An 11,543-nucleotide genomic window follows, 5' to 3' on the forward strand; every position below is an offset into this window, starting at 1 on the left:
GGCTAGAGCTATGGATAATTATACCTCAAGATTTAGGTTACTTGAACTTTTACTGCAACTCTGAGTTTCATGCCTCTTGCGAAGCAATCGTCAGGCAACTATATATGCATGTATATATGCATATGTATATATGTTACTATCTAATAATTTGTTGAATGTCAATTAGACACTACATTTTTGAATGATCTTTCTCTTGTGGGACATGGTAGGTACAAATATTGGCATTGACAATTATTTATTTATAAATAATTCCAAATGAATTATGAATATGCTCTAATGCGCTTTACAATGCTTTTCAGGGGATTTTAGTCAGCAGACTCTATTGAGCAGTAAACAAGTTCTTGAAAGGGATTGTTGCAGGTGCCTCCAAGTTAGGAACTTTCGGAAACAAGACCAGATCACAACTTCGGGAGCTACGTTATCTAATCTTTGCGAGAAATGCGTGGGTTCTTGAACTTCCCCTGCTGAGCTGTACAGAGATGATGTAGGAGACTGAACCTACGGTTTTTTGTCCTTATCCGAGAGAACTAGAGTGTCTAACCGTTTGCAGATGTAATAGCGAAGGCAGCACATTCTCCTCAGTTAATTTAAGACCCTGATTGTTTGTTCGGTCTGGGGCTTGAACCCTCGACTTTCAGCAGGGCAGTCCGGCGCTCTAACCTGAGCTAACAAGCGGAGCTTGTATGGGATACGTGAGATGAGGCAGGTTTTTTTTGTTTTGCTCGCGAATGCAAATTCCCTGTAACGCCTCCTTCTAGCGTCATCGAGCAACCCTTAATTCCTTTCAATACGGTAAAATTTCTGCTATATATAATTTATCAGATTGGCCGACAGGCAGGGACACCGCAACATCTTGCGCCAATTACTGCGGCCTAGTGAACCCACCCATCCCACCCCAGGGGAGGACATCCACCACACAATAATCTCGTGCGTGGAAAATTAACGTCTCCTACCCCTAACCCTGCATGAGACGGAGCCTACGGTTTATTCGTCCTTATCCGAGAAGACTAGAATATCTATCTATTTCTTGATATTATAGAAAGGTAGAAAATTCTCCTCAGTTATTTTAAGACCCTGAGTGTTGGTCCGGCCGGGGCTTGAACCCCGACCTCCCGCACAACAGTCCGGCGCTCTACCAATTGAGCTAATCAGGAGGCGGTTATATCAGTAGCGATATGCTACTGCTTAACTGTCCAATTTGGCCTGTCCGATTACAACTGTTTGTAAATCTATCTGTCTCCAGCACGGAATGTAGGAAAGAAGCAGTAGATGAGAAAGAGACGGTTTCTTAATCACTCCTAACTCTAGTGCTTGGGACTCACAACTGTTCCCCTCTTGGCAAAGATCCCGGCGCCCAAAAATATCCTACAATTCTTCGCGCACAAGAAGATAAATTTTCACACAACTGCTTAATTGCCCTCTCCCAGTACCTCTACTAGATTCATTTTGTTAAGAGATCATTTTCTGAACCGCTGTTGTTGTTCATATGACTACTATGATGTTAGTAAGCTGTAGGACACCGTCTCAACGAGGTTTTGACATTGAGGCCACGGATGTAACGGAGGGGCGCCAGCTGTGGCTAGGAAGAGAGATGTCTAAGACCTGTGCAAGCCTTTTGGTCAGTTGTAACGGTGTAAGTTAAAAGTTCGAGGTTGTTCAGAATGAGAAAGTGATGCGTCAAGAACACTTTTGGCTATGAAAGTACAACATTTTAATTGGTAAGGTTGAGTCCTAAGTTTCACTCAAAAAAAAAAAAAGAAAGACTTCAGCTAACCTCTATCCACTAAAATTAACACTATCTTCCAAAACCAACACCGATTTCTTATCAAGGACATATCCGATTTTTTTTTCTCACTAGCGACAAATCCATTAAAATTGCTTCTCCGAATATAGCTCCTTAGACATGTAAACTTCTTCTTCTGCTTATAAATTGGCGAGACGCAGCGCAGGTACTAAATGGAAACCCGAAAGCCTTCATCGTTCGCTCGTGATTCCTTTAAAACTCTCCCCATTTTACTCTACTTCCTCCCTGCGAATCGATTCAACTACACCCGGAGGTTCCATTTAGTAGCTGTACTGTTATAGAAGTATGCAAAGAAAAAAAAAAAATACTAAAATGGAATTAGGTGATACAGGCGTGGCATCCCAAAGTCTTCGCACCAGTATCTTTCTTTGCGAACCGCAAATCCGTTAGAATTCACTTTCCGAATTAAACCTCGTTGACTTGTGCGCTCTTTGCACTACTGAACAATGAGAGAGGGTCATTACAGATACCAAATGGAAATCCCAAAACCGTCATCGTTCGCTCGATGTCCTGTAAAACTCCCACCATTTTACGTGTCTTCCTCCCGCGAATCGATTCATCTATACCTGGGAGTTCCATTTGATAGCTGTGGTGTCATAGCAGTGTCACTAAGTTACTTGTCCACTCTCTAAGAAGCCGAAATGGCTTTGGCATAAACGGCAGCCACCCCATTAATCTAATCTAATAACAGCGTTGCTTAACGAAACTTTTCAATTCTCTTCAGTTGGCACGTCAAAGACCACGTCTCGTAAAATGGACTCCACAGTTTGGCAACGACCATAAGTTCACTAGCGTCGTTGACCGCTTGGTATAAGGGCTTCTTTTTCACAGGCAGAACCAGCTTTGTGGTCCATTTTGTACGGAAAAGCATACGTAATGACACGGTCACGTGCTTTGGCATGAGTGCCATCACCTCTTTAGAAAGCAAGATACACCGACGGTCTCCAAACAGGATGTTTCCAGCAACCAGCGTTGCAGTACATAACAGCAAGAAAAACTCGCTGTTTTTACAGTCTTGGCATAAGGGCAGTCACAATTCTTTGAGCGTAACAAGTCAAGTAGATATTGGTTTCAAAGGTAATACTTGCGAGTAACTCGGGACATCTTGCGTCACAGTAATTCAGTGGCACGCTCTGTGCCGGCATAAAGGCAGTCACCAACAGGAAAAGGCTAACATACGACGCAACAGACATTCTTGGTTTCAAATGGCATAAGGATGGCATCTTTGAGTAGATTAAGGTGTCGAAGCCAATAGAACTCAACATATTTGGTTCAGAATTGAAAACAGTGAGCACAAAGATACACATATTTTGAAGTCTTAGCAGAAATTTAGTGAATACAAGGCTACAAAAGTTATAAGGAAACAAAAAGAAGTTGGAACAAAGTAAACAGCAAACACACAAACACAAGAACATGATTCTTTCAATGTATGATTATTTCAATTTTCTCCAGAAAATTACATTTGAAAAATTCAATAGTATAGTTTCATTTTAAGAGCTTTACATGCCCACTGGAGAAGTCGATTCGGAGAGCTATATTGGCCGGCAATTTAGGCGCCAACCTGGGAAGCGTACTTGTTGCAATCAAGCTCTCCATAGGTGATGCAGCGCTCTTGGCAGTCGCAAGCAGTGGTGCAATGGGGGGTCAAAAAACGCATCCCGTTGTCCTTCCACGCCTTGACCAGAGCTTCGGTGAACTTGTCCATCATGGCTTCATTGTGTTCAGGAGTGGGAGCGATACGCAACCTCTCTTTGCCGCGTTCAACTGTTGGGTAGTTGATGGACTGGACGTACATGCCATATTTGGTCAGCATCTCGTTGGATATGGCTGTGCACTTGGCGGCATCACCAACCTGCGGATGAACCAAAGAGAAATTAATCCCTGCCGCGTTCTATGGCTTCTCTGATTTAGTCAAATGCATTCGTTAATTCGTTAATTTTTGTGATCACTGTCAAAAAGGCCATACGTTGTGGCTATTGCAAAACAAGAATTAACATCCATTTGCTATAAAAAAAAAAGAAGAAAAGAAAAAACCCACTTTAAGAGGAGATAAAGGTTCCTAAATTGTCTGAAGTCAACACCGAAGTGAGGCTTCATTCAAATAATTATCCCTTCAAGTTTTGCCTTTCTCGACAATGAAAGACACTTACATGCACGGGTATGATCTGACTCGGAGCATACACCACAGGAAGACCAGCTTTCACCAGCTTGTTTCTCAGGGTGCGCACGGCACTTTGATGCTTTTCGCGCAACCGGCGTCCTTCGTCACTGGCCAGAATATTAACGGATGTAATGGCAGAGTTCACGGTCACCGGAGGAAGAGAGGTGGTAAAGATGAAACCAGACCCATAGCTGCGCACGTTGTCAACAAGAGCAGCGGATGCAGCAATGTACCCACCAATGGACCCAAAGGCCTTGCCGAGGGTGCCACTGATAATGTCCATCTTGTGCAAGATGTTGTCCCGATCCCCGATGCCTGCACCGTTGTCACCGTACATACCCACCGCGTGAACCTGTTGATTGAAAAGAACAATTAATCAGTGCTTCCTTGATCTTTGTGGGTGATGCAATGGTGCAATGGTAACTGTGTCACTAAGGCCGTCAGTAACTGAAAGGTTATGTGCTAACATAGTTGGCCGAGAGACTCAATCGAAGAGCAATGCTGACAGCTGGTCAAAAAAAAAAAAAAATGCAGTCCAAAAATTTTTGCTTACTGCTTAAAAGTTTACCTTCATGGCAAGGTACGATAAAAAAAATCTCCCTCACAACCTCCATAGATTGTCAAACTGGCTGGCTATAAAAATATGACAGAATCAACAGATTAAAATGTTCAACATCGATCACCAACTGCTTACCTCATCCACGAAGGTCAAAGCACCATACTTGTGTGCCACATCACACAGCTCTTCTAATGGACACACATCTCCTGTCATGGAATGCACAGTCTCAAATGCCACGATCTTTGGCGCCTCAGGGTCTGCTTGTTCCAGGAGCTGCTCCAGGTGCTCTACGTCATTGTGACGGAAGATAAACTTCTTCGCTCCACTGTTGCGAATACCCTGGATCATGGAGGCATGGTTGCCAGCATCAGAAAAAATCAGGCAGCCTGCAAAAGGAATAACAGTCCAATACCATTAAAAAGTGTTTCTCATCACATCTGATTGAGTATTTGTTAACAACACAACGTTAACGAAATACTTCAAGTATTCATAGATTTTTAAGTTTCACTCTTAATCGTTTACACCATCAAATTTGTCATGTGCTCTTCACCTGGTAGTTGACGGGCCAGAGTGAACAGAGTGGTGTCATTGGCTACATAACAAGAGGTAAAGAGCAGTGCTGCCTCCTTCTTGTGTATTTCGGCCAATTTTTTCTCCAAGGTTTCATGATAACTGCTTGTGCCAGAGATGTTTCTGGTGCCACCAGCACCAACACCATGCTTGTCAATGGTCTCCCTGTCAGAATAAAAAAAAGTTCCATTATTGTAACAGTTGAACTTGACTCAAACTGGGGTGACATGCTTGTAACAGACTGTTTCTTGTAAGGCATTCTTAATTGATAGCAGGTATTACAGGTTTACGTGAAGATTTGTGATAGCAAGAGTGGTCATGATAACAACAACAATGAAGCACTCATACCTCATGGGGACTCAGAATTTTTTCTCTGTCCCACGCTTCTGACTAGATGAAAAACATCTTTCTATATTTCTTTACTGAACTCAAAACTTACCATCTTTCTAATTCGTTACAATGAAGCACTCGTCTAAAAATTATGGACAAATCAAACACACTGCTACAGCTGTAGCATTTCACCCGACTAATCACTCCCCTTACCTTGCAGTTTTCAACACCTCCAGGTGGCGGCTCATCCCCAGATAATCATTACTGCACCAAACTGACACATCTTTTCCATCTAAAGAATCACTGTAATCCTTGGCCAGAGGAAAAGTCTCAGCCAGACGGTTCACCCTCTTAAAGATGCGATAAGTATTGTCCATCTTCTTCTTCTCAATCTCATCCAAAAAGAATCGATCATAATCAAAGTGAGATTGGAAGGCTTCAATGCTGGGTGCAGGACCTGAGAAATATAAAATACACAAACCGATGGGTAAGTGCACACACTAGTCTGAACAATAATTAGAATGATTATCATAATAATTCCAGAGCAAGAGATGCAGTGCCTGATGATTAGTGCCTTGGACTCTGAGTCAAGAGGTATGGGTTCAAGAGGTATGCAGTCAATGTGTTGTTTTTTTAGGCAAAACACTTTACTTTCACAATGCTTCCCCAAGAGTATGAATGGGTACTGGGCACATTATTAAGGAAGCCAGATGAAATATGGGGGGGGGGGGAGGGGGGACAACCTTGCCATGAATTAGCATCCTGTGCAGGGTGGGGAGTTGTAATATTCCTTGTCACTTCATGTTAGGAAATCTAGGACAAGGTCTTGCTAAATGAGAGAATACTATGTTCTCATTAATTGCATTCCAAGCCTTACTGCATTTTACCTGAATAGAAATTAAAGAATAACACAAGAAAGATGTGAGAATCTTAAGTCCTAACTCACATATTAACATATTAATAAACATAAAGAGATGTTTGGATCAGGCTGATGTGGGGATTAGAAAACAGAAAATCTCAAAAGGGATTTAGACCCATGAACTTTTGGAAATTGATGTTAAGACATGTTCTCAGCTCTGGGAAATGAGATGGATTCTTGAAGGGCTGGGATTGCACATGTACACTTTTAGTGTACTTGTGGTACACTAAAAGAGTACCACAAGGCAAAGGAAAAACAAAGTTGCAACAATATTCATTTAAACTTTCAAAACAAAATTCAACTGTTGATGCATTCCAGACATGCTTAAAAATTACCTTGAACAGCAAGGGGCATGGTGACCAGTTGCCGCACACCAGTGACCTGGGGGAAAACATTTCCAGCTATCATTGCAGGGGTGGGGTGGATTTTTTGCACAGCATCCACAACTAACTTGCCACTTGAGAAAGGACATTTCCCAGCTGAAAGAAAAGATAGTCACCTGTTACAAGTCTGTTCTAAAACCCCTGTAAAAAAAACTATTTATTTAAGTCTAAATTCTACCAGTCCAGTCAATGATTAACAATTGGTTCATGCTTTAACATGCACTATCGAGTTATGGAGCACGTGGGAAGTTTGGAGAGCATGAAAGAAGTGTAAGTGTTACCTGAGCTTCTTGCACTATTGGGATTTTGAACACCCTTATAAATGTATACTGAATTTGATTGCGTGGCTCTTCTAGCTATGTTATAATAGCACATAACTCATGATAATAAGTTTAAAAAGACTCACAGGACTGAAATCAAAAATTGCTCATGCACTTATTATACAAGTTTTTTTTTCTCATTACCTGACTCTAGGGTCGTGTCCTTCTTCCCAGTTCCTTCCTGATATTCACAGGCGCAGGTAACAAGTTCATTATTGTTTACCTCAGTGGCATTGTGCATAACTGGACATTTACCAGCTGAAAATACAGTTCAAAAGAAGGAAATGAGGTGAACCCAATACTGTTAAGTTCAGAATTCTTGCTAAACATCTCTTGATACCCATGCAAAACATATACATTTGAAAACAATGTAGAAAAATATCAGAACCATTCTAAAACCCCTGGCATGTCAGAACATTCACAAGTTTGAGTTTCCTTGGTCCTACATTGTAGTTTTGATTTTGTTCTTAACCAAGGACTTTTTTCTCGTTCTTAAAGATACATCATGAGATATTGACTCTTCTACTTTTTGGAAAGAAAAAATCACTCATATGTATAGATGTAATTGCTAAAGCTGTTTGCTGTCAAATGGTTGGTCTGGGGAGATGACACCTAACAGAGAACATAACACCTTGAAAGTTCATCAACTTATTATGAAAATACATTTTCCTCAAAACTTGCATGCGTTTTAAGATCTTCACTTCGTTTTTGAAACATGCAAGTAAGTAATTGAGTAAGTACATGTCAATTAAAGTTTTAATATTTAGCCATGGTAAAAACTTCTGTTAAGTTATATAGGGAGCAAGGAAATTGACCCCAATGCAAATCTACAAGCAATCATAATGCTTCAACATGTAGGACATTGACACGTCATCAATGTTTTACACTGCACAGTCCAATATACAGGTGCCTATACTGGGCCTATCTAAATTATATAGGCTATGTAACCAGGGACACATCTACAATTTAACAAAATTACTTTGCATCACTTTGTATCACTTTGAAACATATTATCATATATAATTTGACTTGGAAACTGGTATATGTCTTTGAAATATCCATCTAATAAACAGAGGGCAGCAAATAACCAAGTTCAATTCATTCACGATAGCTATTGTCAAGGAAACCATCCAATATCATCTACTGATGAACATCCGTTTTTGGAGTTTATTTACAGTTCAACTTGCTAATATATTTTTTCTCTGAAATCTATTTCAAGACAAATTTCAAGAAATTTCAATCACGATCAGAAAAGGATGCTTTGAGGTTTCGAAAATATCTTCGAAGATACAAATATTTTTTGATAATTTGTTGCTACGCTGTTTTGAACGGAGTTGATGTCGATGTTACTGCACAATATCAATACATCCATTTCGAAAATTCATTTCTAGCCCAAGTTGTTAATGACTTTCCCTGCTATCAGGTTTTAATTAAAGTTCCTTTGTCAGTGAGTCAGCAACTTTTTTCTATGATTATATTTTCCGCGACACTTCAGATCTGGGCCAATATCCGATTTTAACATAGAAAAAAAAAAAAGACTAACTGAGTGACGGACAACAAAATTGTGAAAGAGGAAAAAGTGGTTTGGGAAACACTCGCTGATAAAAAAGACTCCAATCAACCATGTCCCACAAAATATGCTGAACAAAAGAGAAATGCGTAGATGCAAATGTTGTTGCCGTCAAGGATGATCAGTTTTCCGGTTTGTCATACGACCATGACACGCAGGCCAACTGAACCAGAGAGAAGCCGGCTTGGTAATGATTGAAATTGTCAGACACTTCAAATCACAAAAAAGCTCAAACATTGGCAATACATAGGATGTCATGACATTCCTACTCGTTACAGAAGCTTAAATTAAAAACAAATAATGTGGGATCTTGCTGATTCCAAAAGAAATGTTCAATGCAATAACATTTTGCGACCACGTACGATCGCACAAACACAATACGAAGGAGAGGCAAGGTCTCCGAAAACTTACTGTCGACAAAAACACATTCCTTTTCGTTTTAAAGACTTTAATCCACCTGAGTTAAGTTCGAATACAAACAAACCTTTAGCCGATGTCGCAGCTCCGTGAGTCTTGGCTCCTGTGATAAAGAAAGATTAGATTTAAAATCGGCAAGATTTCCATATAACCCCTTACATGTTATGCAATTTACTGGACAAACACGAAAGCTTGAAAACGACAGAAAGATACCTTCGATCGCTCGGCAAAACCGTTAAAACGTTAAATTATATAAACACGAACTATAATAGTACAAAAAGTATAGTTTTACCTTCGTTCTTATCAGGAATTTCATCGGTTTTGTTCAAAACCTCCGACATCACGGGGCAACGCTCGGCGTACGAGACGAGCACTGGTCCCCTCGCCTTGCGAACGAAAGACGAGGGAACACGAGCCAAAAACGGACACTTCTTAGCAAGCTCCATTGTAGAAAAAACTTCGAACAGATTGCAGATTAAGACTGCGTCAGCTGTAATTGGAAATAGATCACTCTGTCCACACAAAGTTGATGGGTTTCTCTGGAATGTCACTGCATTCACTGCTAAACAACAAACGGGAAGGCGGTATATATCTATCGATAAGCAACCAAATAAGGTCATTATTGCCATTTATGAACATGATCGTCACACTTGGTTGTTATCACCTCCCAGGTGTGATTATTTGTTTTTCCTGTTCCAGGTGAAATTTGAAATTTTTAGTACCTCTTCGCCACCACAACAGGTGAAAGAATTTGGTTTACTATCTCATAAAATTTTTATGCTTTTCTACTTGTTTTGTTGCATAATGATGTATCGTGCAAAAATTTCCTTGCCCACAGGCGCGGAGCTTTCAAAAACGTGACCTCCTTCCTTGAGTTCTCAATGACACAAGAATCTTACCACTTCAAACATATCATCCGAGACCCTCTATACCACTCTTCTTTGCCATTTTAGTGTATGCCCAAATAATTTTTACCAGCGTCAGTGTTTTGAAAGTGAAGAAATCTTTCTCTTCCTTTGATTTAATGACCAAATTTTTATAACTGCTTAAGCTGGGTCCTTGACACAAAACATGACCGAACAATTCGTCAATTCATTCCTACAACATAGGTCATGAGAAAGAATTTCAAATTCATTAGAATATTCATTGTTTATTTGAGCTCAATGCTAAGACGGATTGCCAGAACTCTTTTACTTTTCTATAAATAGCCACTTCGCCATTCAGCGAAACAAGCGGCCTTTTAGCACCTCAAACGATTTCTTGGACCAAAAGGCTTTCTAACTGGCAATATAAATGAGGGCTAAGGATCCTTTTACGATCTGTGTTACGTCATTTAACACGACGCCCTTTCAAATTAACCATATCACCATTAAGAACAGCACAACGGCTGGACAAACTCATTCAAACAATCGTTGAGTAGGCTGTCATTTTGCGTCAAACAATACATTGGTGTTTGATCTTTAAATAAAATGGTGTTGTACGGATTCTGCATAGAAAAAGCAATTTTTATCCATCATGTCGATATTCTTGACAGGATTTTCTCTAAATTACGGTGGTATTTGGGAGACTCTGTGCCGGTGAAAAACTTGACGTGGCTGATAAAATTTGTTGAGAACTGTTATCCTAGAAAACAAATACCAATATTGCTTATTATGCTATCGCACCGATATTATATCTGTGCCACGGAAACCAAATGGATACTGACGCAAACAAAACCTTTGTAAAAAGGACTGCTGAATACAAAGTGCTTAATTTTATAGTTAACTGAACAAGAGAAGGACACACCAAAGAGTGGTCACCGATTTAAATTAATCATAAAAATCACCAAAGTCTTTCAGAATTCTTAGGGATAAATTTCATGGCTTTTTCTTAACCTTTAAACTATTTAACGAGCTCATAAAATAAGCAGCTCGGTGAAATTATTGCTAAATTTTACGCTGACTGATTACTTCCCTTGAAATGGCAATAACATTCAGTTTTACGTGGGGCGTATTAATATAAATCATCAAACAACATCCCATTGTATAACAGTCCTATTATTTTTCACTGTCAAAAATCTTGGTACGTACTGAAGTATCTTACCTGAGAACAACCTGCTGCCAAACTTGAACTGATATGTTTGGAAAAACAATGAGCAATATCAGTTCTGATGACGACTACTTGGTAGAAATGAAAGACGGACTTTATAAATAACAGCTGCTATTGCTTTAGAACGAGTACATCCCGATTTTTATCAGCTCTAACCACCAAGGGGGGTAACTTACAGGGGGAAATGATGATAGCCTTTGTTGAGAAAACACATGAAGCTATTCCGTTATCGGTGAAACAAAAATGTCAATGCAGCGGGATTCTTGTTACCTGTTTCCAAGCGTTACGATGGTTAAAAGAAGCGAAATAGAAGAAGCGAAGCGGGAAAGCCGTTAAGATAAGCTATCTTTAACCCGAGGATTACTTAGTGTTTTGTAAAATTATTTTTGTTTAGCTCACATCAGTTTGTGCGTCAACCATAA

General features: G+C 39.9%; 1 protein-coding gene across 3 annotated transcripts; it reads right to left on the reverse strand.

The window, feature by feature from the left end:
• Positions 1-1,694: 1,694 nt before the first annotated feature.
• On the reverse strand, positions 1,695-11,512 carry LOC111335648 (uncharacterized). Of its 3 annotated transcripts, none has more exons than XM_088761031.1 (11): positions 11,392-11,512; positions 11,116-11,143; positions 9,326-9,625; positions 9,101-9,136; positions 7,191-7,304; positions 6,679-6,822; positions 5,638-5,881; positions 5,075-5,259; positions 4,660-4,910; positions 3,955-4,317; positions 1,695-3,656 (listed from the first exon to the last, which is right to left on the reverse strand). In XM_088761031.1, the coding sequence occupies exons 3-11, from the start codon at positions 9,477-9,479 to the stop codon at positions 3,354-3,356; spliced, it is 1,794 nt and encodes a 597-aa protein (XP_088617157.1). In that variant the 5' UTR covers positions 9,480-9,625; positions 11,116-11,143; positions 11,392-11,512; the 3' UTR covers positions 1,695-3,353. The 3 variants fall into 3 exon arrangements, with proteins under 3 accessions (XP_088617157.1, XP_088617158.1, XP_022797367.2); XM_088761032.1 differs by having other exon boundaries at positions 9,326-9,592; positions 11,392-11,508; XM_022941632.2 differs by having other exon boundaries at positions 9,326-9,595; positions 11,392-11,502.
• Between the last annotated feature and the right edge of the window lie 31 nt (positions 11,513-11,543).

This window comes from Stylophora pistillata, chromosome 5 (genome assembly GCF_964205215.1).
Source record: "Stylophora pistillata chromosome 5, jaStyPist1.2, whole genome shotgun sequence".
NCBI lineage: Eukaryota > Metazoa > Cnidaria > Anthozoa > Scleractinia > Pocilloporidae > Stylophora > Stylophora pistillata.